Raw genomic sequence first — 18053 nt, 5'->3', positions numbered from 1 at the left:
GTAACCCTAAACAAAACAGTGAAAGGAAATTAATTAACAAGAAAGATTAACAATAAAGATTAAATTATACATTAAATCACTTTATTAATCTCCTTAATTAATGGAACTCTTCTTTAGAAGAACAACAATTACAAAATGTTGGTATTCAAAACTCAATTTATTATGTTGGTAATGATTTGATAAACAGTCTCTTGTATAACTGTACACTTAACTACAAGAAAAGAATTACAATTAATATGAAATTACACCCATTGGATAAATGTGTGACAAATCATAGATTCTAATTTAAAATCATTTTAATATATTAGTATTTATCTTGGACCACAGGTTCAGGGTGTCTGCTGTTGAATTGTGTACATACAACAGAACTGAGAGGTAAACAATATTTTTTAATCATATGGATTGAACATAAAGTGATGTATTTTATATTTAGCTGAAAATGTCCTTTTTTTAACTTTAGAATAATATTCACAGGTGAGTTGCTGTTAGGAATGAGGAGGCTTGTTGGGTCCGGAGGATGTGAAATTAGAATACACACAATTTCAGAATCAATTTTCATCTTGATAAACTCTGAAGTTGCCATTTTGCTCATATTTTTGTGTCAGTGCTTGTGATATTCCACATTATTTTTAAAAACTGTTACTGATTAATTTCTACACACCAATCTGAACATCTCCACCATTACATTTACTCTAATCCTCCTCACCGTCTTTTCTCAGTCTGTAATATGAGCAACTAAGACAGAGAAACTGAGTCCTCTCACTTCTTCTACTGCAGCTGTATTTTATTTAACGTTTTCTTTCACAAACACCATTCCTTCATTAACTTTTGTGCAAAAAAACAAATTCATAAACAAGTAATGTCTTTTATGTGGGCACAAACAATACATCACTTTATTGTGTCACTTCTACCCTATGCTGATGCTAGTCACTACCAACGTCATTTTCTTTGTTATACATTTTACACTTTATGTCGCAACCATAAGTTCTTCTGTGCAATTTTCTTTCAATCATATTGTAATACAAGCGTGCCATTTGGTTTAATCATTTTCTGAAAGATGTAAATGTATCCTGGCCATGAGACAGGAGTATATACAATGCTATTGATATGCCCTATGTTCAACCAAAACTGAGTCTCTATCTCTGTGATTGTACTCTAGCAAACAGAAACATCGATGTGTCTTCAGTACGTCTGTCTACCATTGAACATTCAGCTTCTTCATACTTAAGCCCAGATCTGGAATAAGACAAAAAACAAAAACAGACATTACAAGAAATAAACAGATAAAGTTGTGAGATCGGCAAAAAAGTGAAAGGCATGTCATACCCGAAGAGTGTGATCCCAGGAACCTGTACAGAACGCTGTCCCGTCTGGAGAAACACGCAGTGTGCTGACACGGTTCTCATGTCCAAACAGAATAGAGACCCGTGTGCCTTTGAGAACATCCCAAACATTTATGGTGTAGTCATTGTAGCCACCAAATAGTAGTCTTCCTGAAAGATGAAAACAAAACAGACCTTTTAACTTAATATGCTCTAAACTACTGACAATGATCATGTGTTGTTTGATGGAAAACAGACAAGCAGTGAAATGACTGTAATTCTTACCACTGAGAGAGAAATCAACACTGGAGACCCCAAATATGATGCTCTCTTTTGAATAAATAGCCACTTCTCTGTCTGCCCTTAAGTCATACAGGCGGCACTGTAACAAAGGTCAGGGTTTGAATTTCAAAGACAATTTTCAATGTGTTTTTGTATGGAGGATGTATAATAACTTACTGTAGCATCATCTGAGCCAGATGCAAATGCATCTCCACTGGGATAGTACCTATTAAAGAACAGTCACATTTAGGGATAAATTACTCTCTTAAAGCCTAAATGTAAAAGATGGCATATTCTTATACATAGAAAATGTATATATTGTATTTTAGTTGTGGTAATAATTTAAATCAGATAGTGTGGCTCAGAATAAAAAAGTTAAATAAATAGGATTGTTGCAATTTTAACTTGTGATTACTTATTTTTCTGATGCACAGGCATCACAAAATACATTTAATAATATATTTGTAGCCACAAAAATTTTAGAATACACTATCTTTATTTTTGTCAATGAATGATGATTAAATATAATATGATTTTCATCTACTGTACAGGTGAATTAGAATTGAAAGTTGACAGATCAATTATAAAGCAATCACTTACCGTACGCTATTTATGTCTGATTCATGAGTTTCAAAGGATTGGATACACTGTCCTGAACGCATGTCCCAAACATTGGCCTTCTTATCACAGCCCTGCATTAACAGTAAATGTACAAAATTTTAAACACTTCAGTGAAGTCTAAACAGTCAGAGCTGGAGACACACCAGAGGAAGAAGAAGAGGTACACTCACCCCTGAAACAAACGTGTTTCCAGTCTCAGATGGGGCCAGGTCAAGGCAGAGCACGTCTGCTGCGTGTCCATGGAAACTCTGCAACAGCTGCCCACTCTCAACATCCCATAATGCACATGTTCCATCACCGCTAGATGTCAGGATCTTGAACACAATGAAGTAGAATAACAGTTGGTCTCAACTTTAGTGAAATGTGCCGACACTGCTTTAAATGGATTGCTTTTCTGGTGTGAAACGTCATGTGACCCAGATGTAAAACTAGGAGCAGCGGGTTGCTCTGAATTATTAACCAACTTCTTTTGACTGTAATATGCAGGGTAGTGATTTATCATTAATAAGACATGGAGAGAGAAATAATAATGAATCGTAAGGCATGATGTTAGCAGTGAGTAAAATCTTGGGAAACTATGAAACAGATAAGCAGTAGTTGGAGGATGCTCTCACCTGCATGTCCGAGTTAGTGAAGCTACAAGCAGACAGGTAGTTTGTGTGCATGGCCACGGACTTCTTCTTGGCAGCCAAGTTCTCATTCTTGTCAAGAGACAGTGGGTACACCGAGCATTTGTTGTCCAGGCCTCTGTGGCGGGAACAAATTTAGTTAAAAGAGGACACCAGAAAATACAGATGTCAAAGATTCTCGGTAAATTAGACACTCACCCACAAGCCACAGCACAGCCAGAGGGAGCGTAAGCACAGGCCATCACCCAGGTGCAAGGCATCGTCACTGCATGCTCCTTATAAACATTTAAGGACAATTTCTGCATGAGCGAGTGATGTAGACCAAATTCTTAAAGCAGCACAGGAAGCTTTAGGGTGTCTCACATTAACAGCATCCCAGTTTGTTCACTTAAAGAGACATTTTGGACACGTTTTGGTCAGATCCCAGCTACAACAGTAGTTTCAGATGTCCACCATCCTTGTTTATAATAAGGAGAGTTTGCACCTTTTGTATCATATTAGATTATAAATATCCTGCTATGGATCCTCAATGTGCCGTATCTTTCTACCGATGACGATTGTTAGATTTGATTATTTACATGAGAAAGGACACAAAATAATTTTCAATTAGATGCTCAACAAATATCAACCCTTGACAAAAATTAGATTCCTGCTTAAGCGTATAGTAATTGTATTCATAAAGCATATTTTCAAAGTTAGATGCAGACATATTTTTGTCTTTCAAATGTAATTTGATTCTTAAAATAATATGAAAATCACACATTACATGCTCCTTATTATGTATATTTGCTGTTATTCAAATATTTGTAAATGAATGACTTGGATTCAGATGAGTGGTCCCTATTCTGTGGGCTTGGAATCTGAGATACTTCTTTATTTTACATTTTATTTTGGGGAACATTAAATACTCAATACAATATTTAATCTTTGCAGACAAAATAAGTCCAAATGTAAAAATCTGAAAAGTACATCTTTTGTATTCACGTTGACAAGTGTGTGCTTTAAAAGAATGATCACAAGTTATAAAGTCAAACGTAAATGATTTAAAGAACAGCTAAGAGTATTCAGAAGGTTTGCTTTGTGTACTGCAACACCACTGAAAAACAAAACTCAAACTTTTGGGAAGTTGCAAAACACAGCATTCAAATCCCCTGCAACTTCATAATGATTATAAAATACCATCTTACTGAAAACAACAAAATTACCTTGTTGGTAGTGAACGCATCCCAAACAATCACCTTTCCATCCTGCATGAAGAAAACAGAAATAATTGCAATACAAACATAATTTTTCAATTAAAAACTGGTTCTCAGATTAACCACCAGAGCAAACACAAAGCAGCAGGAGCAGTGTGCGTGTGTGTGTGCGTGTGCGTGTGTGTGTGTGTGTGTGTGTGTGTGTGTGTGTGTGTGTGCACGCGTGTATGTATTTGTGTCACCTGTGAGGAGCTGACGATCCTCCTCTTGTCCTTACACCAGTCCATACACAGAACTTTGTTGCCATGGCCCTTCAGGGTTCTCCGGGTCTTCATGATGAACTGACCCAGCCCCTCCACCTTCTCTGCCACCTGATGTACTGCACAAACACACATGAACACAAGAGGATGCACTTCCATTAAGCACCCAGCAGCATGCATCCTTGGATAATATTAATAGCAGCGACTAGGATTAGAGTAGGCCTAGGCTGAAAGGAAATCTATAGAAGCAATCTTTAATCTCTCAGGTTCTCCATCAATTTGTGTTAGACTGGTGAATAATCTGCAGGCCTGTTCATTCCTATTCCACCCAGCATCTCTGCTGCTGCCTGACTGCTGAGACATGATTGGACAAAACCACTAGGTGAACGCACTGGGCTGTAAAATTGGGAGGCAAACAAGCAGCCTGCTTGAGGTAATGTCCGGCAAATAACCAGTTAATGGTCACGAAACTGTCTTCAACCGACCGCAGGCTGGTGGACGCTCGATCGCAAAGAGACAACCGGCGGTCATTCGTCCCGTCACACTGGAGACGCTGGGATAAATCTAGGCCTCTCCATTTTCAGAACTCACGCTCGACATCGTGCAGCTTCGCTCTTTCCTCCTCCAGCTTCGACTTGAGCGTCTCCGACTCGGTTTTGAGATGCGCCAGAGTCTCGTTCAGCTGTACCTCCTGTGTCGCCATTTCAGGGATGAGAGGGGATCTCATATATTTCCTTTGTGCAGGCAGCGATCGGCAGCGAAAAGGCTTAAAGCACAGCTAACAGCTGATGCTGCTGTCATGACGTCACAGGGAGAAGATGCTCCTCCACTTTACAGCGGTGGTGGAGGGGGGGGTGTACTGTATATGTATAGATGTATTATAATTATATTTAAAAACTATGTGGATATAATTCATAAATTACATAATGTGTATACAAGTCATATATGTATAAGTATAAAAATGTGTAATTTTTTAAAATTAATATATCAATTTCAAAGGCGATTATCAATTCAAACTAAACACATTTAATCTTAATGTTAATTACAAGTTTTTAAGTAAAAAATGATTGCTTCGTATTGAATTCAAATTTTAAATACCTTATGTAAAAATTAAATGAATTTAATCAACATTAAATACAGATATACAGTATATGCTATATGTTAAGTCTAAATTTTGAACGTTAAAAGTTCTCACTGCCAGTAGAAATACCAAAAAAAGCCCAGGAACATATGGACTATTGCACTCCACACTAAGTGGTACACTCCATTCTCACTTCTCTTTCCATGTCCATACCTTCCAAACATGTCTAGAAATTATGAGGGAACATTTTTTACGTTGGCGTAGACGTCCACTTGGCCTCACGGATTAGCTGATTAGATTCCAGCAGTCAAATAAGACTCTTATTCTCAGGAAAGCATGAAGGATTGTTCATCAGAAACAAGCAGCCACTTGTACTCAGAGATGAATTTGATGTCTAAATGGACATTATGCTGATTGTAGCTTCTGTGTTGCCAGGTTAAAATGTGCATAAAGCACCCATTCAAACTCATAGCATTTCTGTACTATCACAATCATTCCTGGTCTAGAATGAGGACACATACAAGGAATCTGACAGTTGAGTCTCTGACAGATATCGTTTCTATTGATGAATCGACACACAATAGCCATAGTTGTTTTTGAAATTATAGACTTGTAGGTGATTGTTGTTACAATTTAGGATGAAACCCAATCTTATTTATTCCTGGGGGGATAAAATAAGAGGTCTTTCCCTACTCTATGGTGTACTTCTATTCAAATTTTTACATCCCGCTTCACAGCGTTGATGTATTGTAATTTTCAGTGTTCGTGTGTTCGTCCGTCCATCCATTTGTTTGTCAACCAAATATCTTTGCAACCTTTGCAGATCGAAAGATGAAACAAAAAGCACATTACTCTGGCAGCAAAGGGGATGCAGCATTACTTCTCAGTGTGTACTCAAGCATCTAAAACTCTGGAACCATTCTGGCTGGAATGTTTCATTTTGTGAATCGAACAGATCTTGTGGATACTGAGAAGTTTTAACTGGTTAGGATCTGTGTCTTTCCTCCCTAAAACAGATAAAGATGTCATCACATAAAACAATTTATTCAACTGCACTCAATAATCAAGCAGACAGCTGTTTCAAAAAGGAATACATCTGAACTGAACAAATGACTCAAAATACTGATAAGCTTTATTAATATTTGACTCGTAGATACCTGGATAAAATTAAATAAACAGTTTGAAATCAATTTTTGAGTGGTTCAATATTGTTTCAGTACATTTTTGTATTCGCTATTTGCAGATTTAATCCTCTCAACAAAAACAAGAGGAAATTAACGACCAAAATATCAAAACAGACCTTCTTGGGGTGGAAAATTGTACAGTATCTTAAAAACCCCAGGAATAGCCATGAATTTTTGAACTTATGTAGTACATTAGTCATTAAAAATTAGAATGCGTTAAAAATATATCACGGTGCACAGTAAGATACAGCCAAAGGCCGGGGATAATCATTGGCTGTAGCTCATATCTTGGTCAGGAAACCCAGATGAAGGCTGCTCGGGAGCTGCAGCAGCTCCAAAGCTTGTGAAGATGGACAGAAAGGAAACGTGACCTGGAAACGATAATCTGAGTCCAGCATCAGTTGTATGGATCCATCACGATCTTGAAGTAATGACTGAGAACGAAGTAGTAGACATATTTCTTGTGAATGACAAGTAAGCAGGTATTTCATAATGCTAAAATAATAATAATGCTAAAATTTGAGCTCACCTGAACTTTACGGACAAATGAAGAGCTCACCCTTTTCTCAAAATCATCAATGGGAGTGTAGGAATTCAAAATTTTGACAATCTACAAATTTGAAAACGTGATTTTGTTTCGTGAGTGAGGCAGTGGAGTTTCTCATGTAAAAATACAAAAAATACAGTATATGTGACGTGAATGAAGTACCTGAACAGGGTTGAGTTCCGTGCATTTTTCAGTGATTTCCTTGGCGTCGCCATCAGTGGACTTATTGACTTGCAGTAGCCAGGCGGCCTGAGACAAGGGCTTCAAAGTATCCATAGCATTAGAGGTCTGCAGTTCTTTCTCCTTCAGCCACTCCTCCAAGTAACTGATGTTGCACCTAAACAAAAAAGCTAAAAAAACTCATTTTTGTCTTCAAAAAAAAAAAAGAAGCTCTTTTATCCTAATGAAAACAACCACTGACCTTATTTGCATTCCTTTCCTGCAGGAACACATGTCTTTGCGGAGCATGATGTTGTTCAGGGTGGTGGCACCGATTAGGAAGAACAGTTGTTTGACGACCTGTGTGATGAGGATGTGTGGCATGCCATGCTGGCTCATAGTGGAGTGGAAGACACTGAGCAGCTGAATGATGGAGGAGATGGTGTGGGTCTCTGAGTCCTCGTAGGTGCTGTTGGAGCGCTTGCGGAATCCAGTTGGCTTCATGCTGGAAATCCCCTGGAGGCTCTCGTGCTCCAACATTCCAGGCACTGTTGAACACAGAAGTTAAGCTTTAAAGTTTGCTATCAAATAGGAGTGTGATCCACCGTGTCAAATACCTATAGCTGGAGTGAGGCTCTTTTCTGTGACAGTGATGAACTGATGGTAGATGTGGATGGCAAGGTCACTGAGAATCTGTCGGTGTTCTGACAAATCAAAATTCTGAAGGCAGTTCTTGTTTTGCAGAGGTGTATTTTGTTTCATGAACTCCTTTTGTGAGAAAAAAAGAAACATGATGAAGAATCAAAATGTACTCTCTATTGTATGAGGTGTAACACAAAGACAAAAACATAATAAACACGACAGATACAGACCTCCTCCCCACTGTACTGCTTCATACAGTTGAGTAGCTGAAACGTGTTTGACAGCCAAAATGACAGCAACTCAAAATCTTTGACGTAACTCTGGAAGAAAAAACATTTTGCTTTCATTTTGATTCAGAAACCTTCTATTTAATAATACTTTGTTTTCTCTTTATTCAGGGACGTGATTCTTTGTGATGTTTTAAACATGCTGTTTATCCCCCAAATCACACAGATCATCAATATAATGTGGGTAACATTGTGAACCTCATTGCTAATATTGTTTTGCTTCGATCAGTTTTGGTTAATTTGCCTCTTCGCATTCAGTCAGATGTGACTTGTGTCTTAGCTCCAATGTGACCTTTGAACAGTGATGTGCACAGTTTCCATCACCAACAGTAAATAGCATCATATCTGTGCGACATCTCATGGTATTCAAACTGAAATTAATGCGCTATTAACAAATGTCCATTACATAGTGAACAACTGATGATCTGGATTTCTGTCTGCACAAATATCACATGACCAGAAGTTAGATGTGTGTCTGATTTATCTCGAAATGACCAGAATTTGATTTGAACATATTTGATTTCTTTGTTCACACAGACCTGTAAAAGTCACATTGGCCACATTTTTTATTTTCATATACTGTTATGATCCCCAAAGGGAAATTAAGAATACACACTGCAGTATGTCAGTCAATCACACGCATGCATATATTGGTCATTCTACCGAATTTGTGCAAAGTTCAGAGTTGGAGACACAATTTTAAAAGTTTGTTTTTTTCCAAAAACCTTGTCCATACATAAATTGTATGGACAAGGTACCACAAAATTAACTCATAACCTGCCTTACAATTTGAATTTTACAAACACAAATGTTTATAATCAATAAAATGAGGTCGTTTACTACAGTATTTTACATTACTTCAACACAGCAGCACATCGACTCCAACATGACATTAGAACATCCAACGTGTTTTGTACTTGAAAGTGCATTTTGAAGCGGGATGTAATTAAATAATAATATAAATACACAGTTCATGTTAAATAATAACTCAAGACCTAGTTAGTTCAAAACCTAGTTAATTAAAACCTAGTTAGTTAGTTAGTTAGTTCAAAAACGAGTTAGTTTAAAACTTAATTCAAAACCTAGTGAGTTAGTTTAAAACTATAGTTATCTTAGAACCTAGTTTGTTTAAAACCTGGCGGGCACCTCCTTCTTTGTGCACCCCAATGAGCAGCTTGTGAGGGGGACGGTGCCTTGCTCAAGGGCACCTCGGCAGTGCTCCAGAGGTGAGCTGACACCTCCCGCTGTCAGCTCACACTCCAGGTGTTTTTGGGCGAGAATCAAACCACCAATCTTGGAACATTGGACAACCCGCTCTACTACCGAGCCACTGCCGCTGCATTGTAAGGCAAGACGATTGTATTTTAATCGCTTCAGCCTTGTAATACAAAAATAATGAACTACTGTCAACACATGAGCAAGATAATCTGAGTAATATCTTTTGAATTATTTTCTTTATTCATTTAGAACTCTAGAGTTCTAAACAGCTGTGACTGAGGATGAATCTCACCAAGACAACCTGTTTAATGGCACTGATGGTCGCATCCATAAGAGACTTGAGTTTAGCTTCATCGTTCACATAGTCCACATGACGGATGCACATGAAAAGGATGTAAGCTGGCAGGCCAGGGATCATATTAACCACCACACCTCTGGGCTTCAGGTCTGTGAGAAGCAAAGTTCATCTATTTATTCCTGATTCCTGCTAAAACAAACTTCAAACATCACAAACTTCATGTTTCATTTATTTCAAAAGAATGAGAATAACATGATGACAAATACCCAGAATGATGTTATGAATGAGTTTTGGTTCATCCTCCCTCTTGTACTTGAACATGCCCAGGTAGTCCTTGGGAGCAGCGGGTGCAGGAGTTTGTTTGGCTGTATGAGAAATAAAATCATGAATGAGGAGGAGCTATGTTTATTTTGCTGAACACACACAAGTCCTACCTTTCTGAAATGCCTCGAGGCTCTTTATTTGACTCTGAAGTTTCTTGACTAATCTGTTTTTCTGGTCAAGCTGCTCCTCTAAGTCCTGGAAGAAAGTAGAGATGTGTTACACAGACAAGACATCCATTCAAAGTTGAATTGTAGGCCTCTTTTGAACCACACACCATAATCTCAGCAGTTAAATGAGACGATTCCTGTATGAGTTTGGTCTTAGCCTCGTTCTCCATCAGCTGCTGCCTCTTCAGCCGGTCGTTCTCCTCTTCCAGCTCCTCCATTTGGCTTTGAAGTGACCTTTTAGACTCCTCCATCTCTTCAAGTTTATCCTCTAAGTGCCTAAAAAAAACAACCCAAAATTAATGACTTCAGAAATACAACTAATTCTTAAATAAAGATGCAAATGTTAGTCTTACCTGCTTCGTGAACTCTCTTCTTTCATCTTCTTTTGAAAAATGTTGTTGATCTCTTCTGTTTTTTCTTTCAGGTGATGTGAACAGAATATCAAACAAAAGAAAAAATAAAATACTTCTATGTGAAAGAGTTCATTTGGGAGTAAAAGACTCAGTTTTACCTGCTACCTCCATCTTCTTTTGTTCTATGTGAGCTTCTAATTCTTTGTTTTGTCTCTGCAGCTCTGAAAGTTGCAGTTTCATCTCCGGTATTACCTGTGGATCAAATTAATTAAGATAGAGTTCAGATCACAATAAAGTCTGTGTCTCATTGGCTTTAAGAGTACAGTTTGGCATCAAAAAACGACATGACACACCGAGTTCTCACTGCTGAGCCTGGACACTTCCTGGCGAATGGACTCATTGACGTTACTTTTCTCCTGGAACAAGTTTTGCAACTGGCTGTTCTCATTTTGAAGGTGGTCGGCTTTCAATTTCAAGCCCTCCACTTGCCTCTCATAGATTTCCTTCTGCTCTTTCATGTGGTTTTCCAGGATTCTCCAATTAAAAATAGAAACATGTTTGTCACTCATGTGCATAATACCAATATAAAGCAAATGGACTGATTATTAATCAAACATTAAACATTAAAACAGACCTGGTAGCTTTGTGTAGACCATCAAAGACTTCCATCAAATCTTCACTGTCACAAATCTTCTCAGAATTGTGTGGAATCAACCTACGGAGGGACATACAGTACGTGAGATTCAATTCCTGAACAAGATTCAGAACTACAGAAGAGAGAGAAAAACTGGGTATCGCGATTACCCCAAAAGAACATCGTCTTCTACAACACCACTGAGAAGTTGTCTGGTGATGTCGTTCATTTTGGCTGAGGAAAAATATTCAATCATCATCTTCCAAATACTTTCTCATTTACACATCAGTGTGCAGCGTTTTCACGTCAGCCTGTACCTCTGGCTTCATCTGACTGCTGCTTCATTTTTTGGTCCGTATTGAGTTTCTGATTTTGCAAGTTGTTAAGATCTCTGTGCAGCTCAGGAATGACCTTGACATGTTTGGAAAGCTGAGCGACCTGTTCCTGCAGGTCACAGTTCACCTGCCCCCTCTCCTCTACGGTTCTCTGCAGACTGATTCTCTCTTCTTTCAATCTCTTTATCTCTTCTTTGAGTGTTTCCACCTCCTTCTCATGGTCCTGTCTCAGGATGTCAATGGTGTTCTCTGCAGTTCTATTAAGAAATATCTTTTCAATTAACTGAATAGTTAATGAAGTCAAAATCTGCTTTGTCTTGAAGAAATATTTCCTCCATGTCAAAATCTGCACATTTTAATATCTTACCTTCTAAGCAGTGCCTCATATTCTTTCTCTTCTAAAAGTTTCCTGGTCATTTGATCAAAGCCATCTATAAAAATGTAAAACTATTCACAAATTTGTTCTAAATGACAATGAAAATAGAAAATCAGAACTCTTATTACCTTTTGTCTGTTGGGTGAAAGTTTCAAACTTTTTTACAAAGTTCTGTTTTTCAAGGTTTAGTGTCTCTGTTTCCTTTTGAAGTTGCGCAATTATCTGGAAGGCAAGTAAGAAAGTCTCATTACACCTGCTTCATGTGTAAAAAAAAAAAAAAAAGCGTGAACAACAGTATTAAATTAACAATATCTACTTCAACACGGACCAGGTCGGCGTTTTCTTTCGCTTTCGTTTCTCTTGCTTCGACAGAGGCCTTCTGGTTGGTCAGCTTTTCCAGCTGTCCCTCCAAACCCTGAAGCCTCTCCATAGACTGAGAGTGGGCGGTGGCCACACTTGTCAACCGTTCCACCAAACCACGATTCTCTTTGTTCTGAGCGGACAAGGGGATTCAGTTACAACCGATGCGTAAAAGCTACGGTTGAAATTACACGAGAAGCCGCTTTACCTGCTCATCAATCTTCTTCCTGAGCTGCTGCACCCGGTAGGAGAGCTGAACATTAAGCACCAGCCGACGCATGGATTGAAATCGCCGCCGTGCCATCCACGCTCTGGCATACTTCTGTATGACCAGAGCTTTTTGCTCCTCAATCATCTGCGAATTCAAAGAGATGTGAAGGCATGGATCACATTTTGATAGAACGAATATTTAATTTTAAATGGAATTATTCATTGATTAACTTTCAGCCACAGACCTTCTTGTACCGTTTACGGGCAAGCCAGCCTCGTGTGAAAGCCTGGATGGTGATGGAGGCCAGAAGAACAACCTGGTAGATCTGTCTCATGCGGTATCCTCTCCAGTATCTCTGGATCACCACTGATGCCCAGCCCTGCTTCAGTGTTGCAGCACTCACTGCCTTACTACACAGCAAAATGAGTGCGTGTCAGGATGTAACATGTGAAAAGTTGAGAGTTTTGTAATTGAGTACAGCACAAAGAAAAAAATCTGACCACATTCCAACAGCGTTGCTTCTTTGTTTTTATGTCTTGTTTCCCATTCACCAAACCCTTCCTGCTTTTGACCAGCCCACCACTGTAAATTAAAATTTGTCCCACATGACTTGTCTGGCTGAAGACGACAAGAAATTACTCAATTACCGAACTGTCCTTTTTCCACGGATGTATTCTTGGAGGACGATGGCTGCTGCTCTCATTCGCAGGTATCTCCTCCTCCAGATCCACCCGCGGACATGTTTCTGGATGGTCACGCAGGCCGCCCTCAGCCGGTCCAGGCGCAGTTTCTCCAGATACGCTACCTGACCGGCTCGGAAGAAAATCTTTGTCCGGCCAAACTTGTATTGGTTGGAGTCCTGGAGAGGAAAGACCACATTGACACACAAACATGGAGTTTACAATTGTAATGTGGGACCATAATGCTTTAAGTTGCAGTAAAGGAGGCATCAAACCTGAATCAACCTCTGCAGAACATTCTTGCAGGTCTGTTTCTTGTCGATGAGGTGCAACTCCTGATGCGACATCAGGATACTGTATCGGCTATAAAACTCTATGTACGTCCACCTGCAGACGTCATGAGCAGTCATTATAATAGGATTCTGTGAAAAACGTAATTTGGCGAACATAGATTCTGGAGTCACCTGGATGGATAGCTCTGTGCACTGATACGAATGGTTTCAAGGACCCCACAAGCACGTAGCTGCTGCACCACCCGATGGGAGTCGTATCTCAAAAAACAAGAAAACGCTCACTTAAATCCAAAACTGAGAGAACTCAGAGCAGATGGTGTCAAACATTATTCTGTGAGTACTCACTCAAACGGGAGCTTTTCATCATTGGGCTTAATGCAGCGCACGTAATGAGGGGTGGTCGCATTCAGTGTTTCCATCAGTAAAGAGAGGGAGCTGCTGAACTAAACCACAACGCCCACGTGATTCTTTAACATTGGTAAATACAGCATACAGTTTTACGGAGGCTATAGTGAGGGAGGTCAACCTCCAGTGAGTCAACATTTTCACCTTATCTCCCACAGAGGTTCTCAGCTGTTTATTGGCTGGTTTCACACTGGGCCTGGCAGGCCGCACTTTAACACCTCTGCTGTTCCCAGAGTGCTGTTCTTCCTCTTGGAAAAAGTTGGCCAAGAGAGGAAACTGATAACAGTCGCAAACACAAGAATGTGATTAAACTCCATGGATTGGATGTAATGAAATCTGAGTATTGTAACCACTCCAATATTACCTTGCTGAGTCTCATAATGTCAACCAGCTCTTCATACAGAGCGTCTCTGTTCTTCTCAAGAAAACCTCTGCATTGATATTCAACCTGTAAATGAAAACAATATTTATTAAAAGCATCTATCAGGGAAAAGTATTGGAGGTGGAAAATATCACGATTGATCTTTCTGTTGCTTAATGCAGGGAATGTGTTTGTGAGGGTGAGCAGGAAGCACCTTGTCTGCAAAGTGTTGAATTACAAAAGCCTCATTTGATAACCTGGGCTTTTCAAACAGAGGGTTGACTTCCAGGTAGTTGAACAGCTTTTGCAGCCAGCTTTGATCGGTGCCTTGTGGAAACTGGGGAGGGGCAATCACACAAATCACAAGGACAGAAAAATAAATTAACGAAGAGAATAAATAAACATAAAATAATCACGTTATGTCTGTTCCATTACCAAACACTCTTCATCAAGTAAGTCAAGGATCCCCAACTTTGCTTCGATCAGGTCAATGACCGACTGATTGTCATTGAAGTCTATCAGCGTCCAGGGGATGTCCTCCTTCATGTACTCCTCTTGTTCCAACTTGAACACATGCTGGTTGGAGAAAATCAAGAGAATAACCCTTAAATGAACACGATTTTCTCAGAGCTTTGCGATGTTGTGAGACGATTGTGGCGCATACCAGGTTGAACTGCTGCTGAAGCTTTTCGTTTGCATAGTTAATACAGAACTGTTCGAAGCTGTTGATGTTGAATGTTTCAAAGCTAAGGACAAAGGTCATATCAGCGACGACAGCTGAGGCAAGACCAGTTATAAGAAGCTAAGGAAATGCCGTGTCTACCTTACCCATATATGTCAAGGACACCAATGAAGGCATGTTGTTTTCCTGGAACCCGCAGCGCTTTATTTATCCTGATTATAATACAGTCAAAAAGGTGGGCATAGATCTGCTTGGCGAGGGCATCTCTGGCATTTACTGCCCGCTCCTTGGGTACCGGCTTTACAACCGTCTCTGCCACCAGAATGATCCTCCGATGGCATAGCCAACACGCCAACCCTTCTGCTTCCACGCCCAGCAAGTCACAGAAGATCTCCAGGTGTGGATCGCTGCCCTGGAAAATAGGCACATCAAGTTTGGTAATGAGTCAGTTTAAAGTGGTTAGTTAATCAGATTAAAGACTCACAGGAACTGATGATTTGTCACCTCCAGAGTCTCTGATTTCCACATTGCCCAAATGCAGGATGGCTGCCAAAACTTTGAACACATCTGATTGAAAGTCCTCCTCCAGTCCTGAAAAATCAGAAAGAAGAGCTTAAAATGTACACCTGTATGTTTAAACAGATAAAGTCTGATAGCTGAGCTGGTTCCTACCCAGCAGGAAGAAGGTCTGTCGAGTCTCTTCCATGTATTTTCTGTCATCTATGCCTTCTATAGTGACCTCACCACTCATACAGGTGTAACGGAATTCATCTGCACTCACTTCAGAAGAAAGGAGAAAAAGAATGAGGCACCATCCATCCATCCATCCATCCATCCATCCATCCATCCATCAACAGGCTCATCAGGATATTGCAGACACCTCTCTCCTATCAAAAGATCCAGAGGTGTTGACTGGCCAGATGGAATTGGCTAACTCTCCACTGAGTCCTGGGTTTCATGGCCATTAAACCTCCAGAGTACACTTACAATGAAACTATGCCCAGTAGCAGTGTCTGTAAGACTTCAGGAATGTGTTCTACATGAATGAGATTGGACTCAAAACACTCACAGAGTCTTAGATTCTGGAACTCTGGCAGATGAGAGCAGGAACAGAGCTGATAGAATATGTGATAATTCCGCTCATTGTCTGCCTGAACAAAACAAAAGCGAAATCATTAACAAACTTCTTGGACATTTACGATCTCCGTCTCATGTACTACCTGAAAAACAACTCTGGACTTCTCTAGGAGATAGGTCCTCATGTTCGCTCCGATGATCCGGTACTTCTTGTCAAAGCTGATCTCTGTGTATTTCCCAAAACGGCTGCTGTTATCATTCCTTGTGGTCTTTGCATTACCTATAGCCTGAGAGAAAATCACCTTGTATCAGTGGGATCAAGTAAGCTCACAATTAGTTTAATATTGTCACAGTAATGACATCAAAGTGTTATCACTTTTCTAGACTTCATACCTCTGTGAGTGGATTTGATGCCAACACTTTGTCTTCAACTCGAGTCTTACTTCCAGTTTTGCTTACAACAGCGAGATACCTCATTGTGTATCGGGCAGACACAGTTTTCCCAGCTCCAGATTCACCGCTGATGATGATCGACTGGTTCTTATGTCTTCTGAGAAAACAAACCGTGTACTCTGTTATAATGGGACTATATCTTGTACTTGTTCGAACACATGCCATTATTCCAGCTTTTGTTTACCTGGCCATCTGTTTGTAAGCCTCCTCTGCCACTGCAAATATATGAGGGTCCATGTCTCCCATGTTCTGGCCTGAGTAGGCGTGAATGATGGCATCTCCATAAATAGGAAGCTGTTTATATGGATTTACAGCAACCAGTATAATACCTGTAAATGAGGAAACAGCACAGTGTGAGCCAAGACCACAAGCTGCTGACAACCTGCACCTTTGTCCTGAAGTAAAACAGTACCACAATAGGTATAGATGATTCTGGACTCCACAAATCGCACTTTAAGATTGTGTAAAACTGCAGGTTCATGCAAGTAGCTGAGAGCCGTGAGGTCGTTCTCCCCCACCAAGATGTCCGGGTTGCGAAGCGGAGGGAGGAGTGGTTTTAAAGGGTCAACGGGGTAATACTCCTCCTGTGCAGTGGCATATTATGTAAAAGTGTCAGTAGTTGCCTTTCACCATCATAAAGTCACTGACAGAAATTTTATTAGTCGCTTTGTACTTACAGTTCCATCTTCAAAAAGCAGCTCAAGAACATTGTCCCCAAAATGAAAGTCTCCTATAATATCTGCAGATTTCCACACATGCTCTGCATCTGGTATCCACACTCTGTTGTACTGAGGGAAAATACAGCAATGATGACAATAATGTATAAGTGATTGCTGTGACTCTAAAGATATGAGAGTACCCATATGAGGGCATTTATTTAACAGAGTAGGATGATTTAGATAGATAGATAGATAGATAGATAGATAGATAGATAGATAGATAGATAGATAGATAGATAGATAGATAGATAGATAGATAGATAGATAGATAGATAGATAGATTTTATTGATCCCAAACTGGCAAATTGTGTGTGTGTGTGTGTGTGTGTGTGTGTGTGTGTGTGTGTGTGTGTGTGTGTGTGTGTGTGTGTGTGTGTGTGTGTGTAGGTGTGTGTAGGTGTGTGTATGTGTGTGCTGGCCAGCCTCTACATCCTTGCAACTTCCCTGAGCCTATCAAAGTGTCCATATGTCTGTTAGACCAGTGCTGTATTCTCGGAACTTAAATTAAACCACGGTGAACTTTTCTCTTACCTGGGTGTACAGCTCCAGCAAAGCCATAACTAATCATTACGATTTCCACTCCTTCTTAGGCACGGAATTCGTTGATCACTTGTTAAATCAATACTTTTCAGGTTGCCATCGTCCGCCCTCCAAGCACCTCATCTCTATGGTTGCCATTAGAGTAAAGGTAGATCACGCTACCCAGCAACTTCCGGTTAAACTTTTCAAATTGAAGTTTTTGCGGCGAAAACTAAATAAAAATCATTTGATCAGTGATTAACCATAGACAATGGAGTACCGCTAATTTTAGACGTTTCTTTGATTAATTTTATTACAAAGTTTAATTCTTATATACTTCTTATATACCTATTAGTTTGTTGATTTTTATCTAGTTAA

General features: G+C 39.6%; 2 protein-coding genes across 2 annotated transcripts; both read right to left on the bottom strand.

The window, feature by feature from the left end:
- Window positions 1-292: 292 nt before the first annotated feature.
- On the bottom strand, window positions 293-5099 carry gnb5a (guanine nucleotide binding protein (G protein), beta 5a). The gene is made up of 11 exons (XM_068312479.1): window positions 4902-5099; window positions 4293-4429; window positions 4060-4101; window positions 3053-3129; window positions 2840-2972; window positions 2396-2539; window positions 2205-2296; window positions 1782-1830; window positions 1608-1704; window positions 1327-1493; window positions 293-1236 (listed from the first exon to the last, which is right to left on the bottom strand). Exons 1-11 carry the CDS (start codon window positions 5035-5037, stop codon window positions 1225-1227), a joined length of 1086 nt encoding a protein of 361 aa, XP_068168580.1. The 5' UTR covers window positions 5038-5099; the 3' UTR covers window positions 293-1224.
- A 1423-nt stretch (window positions 5100-6522) lies between these two features.
- myo5c (myosin VC) lies at window positions 6523-17826 on the bottom strand. The gene is made up of 40 exons (XM_068312478.1): window positions 17688-17826; window positions 17115-17225; window positions 16850-17021; window positions 16622-16766; window positions 16378-16534; window positions 16128-16271; window positions 15977-16058; window positions 15580-15687; window positions 15392-15498; window positions 15054-15319; window positions 14890-14971; window positions 14661-14801; window positions 14440-14562; window positions 14229-14312; window positions 14009-14140; window positions 13805-13902; window positions 13631-13717; window positions 13442-13553; window positions 13134-13345; window positions 12731-12896; window positions 12484-12630; window positions 12244-12408; window positions 12044-12137; window positions 11907-11970; window positions 11522-11796; window positions 11375-11438; window positions 11205-11285; window positions 10924-11104; window positions 10729-10822; window positions 10571-10634; window positions 10325-10493; window positions 10161-10245; window positions 9993-10091; window positions 9721-9875; window positions 8154-8243; window positions 7899-8049; window positions 7544-7829; window positions 7285-7459; window positions 7105-7185; window positions 6523-7009 (listed from the first exon to the last, which is right to left on the bottom strand). The coding sequence occupies exons 1-40, from the start codon at window positions 17712-17714 to the stop codon at window positions 6857-6859; spliced, it is 5229 nt and encodes a 1742-aa protein (XP_068168579.1). The 5' UTR covers window positions 17715-17826; the 3' UTR covers window positions 6523-6856.
- Window positions 17827-18053: the final 227 nt, after the last annotated feature.

This window comes from Antennarius striatus, chromosome 4 (assembly GCF_040054535.1).
Source record: "Antennarius striatus isolate MH-2024 chromosome 4, ASM4005453v1, whole genome shotgun sequence".
Classification (NCBI taxonomy): Eukaryota; Metazoa; Chordata; class Actinopteri; order Lophiiformes; family Antennariidae; genus Antennarius; species Antennarius striatus.
This window is presented reverse-complemented; position numbering and strand designations above follow the sequence as displayed.

Bases quoted from the DNA above. Each gene is read 5' to 3' on its own strand.
- gnb5a (XM_068312479.1), bottom strand. From the start codon at position 5,037: ATGAGATCCCCTCTCATCCCTGAAATGGCGACACAGGAGGTACAGCTG. The intron at 4,430-4,901 runs GTGAGTTCTGAA...GTGTTTGTGCAG, and splicing joins GAAGCTGCACGATGTCGAGC to TACATCAGGTGGCAGAGAAG. The intron at 1,831-2,204 runs GTAAGTGATTGC...GTTCTTTAATAG, and splicing joins TCAGACATAAATAGCGTACG to GTACTATCCCAGTGGAGATG.
- myo5c (XM_068312478.1), bottom strand. From the start codon at position 17,714: ATGGCTTTGCTGGAGCTGTACACCCAG. The intron at 12,138-12,243 runs GTCCGTGTTGAA...CTTGCCTTCCAG, and splicing joins CGAAAGAAAACGCCGACCTG to ATAATTGCGCAACTTCAAAA. The intron at 10,092-10,160 runs GTAGGACTTGTG...TTTCTCATACAG, and splicing joins CCTCGAGGCATTTCAGAAAG to CCAAACAAACTCCTGCACCC.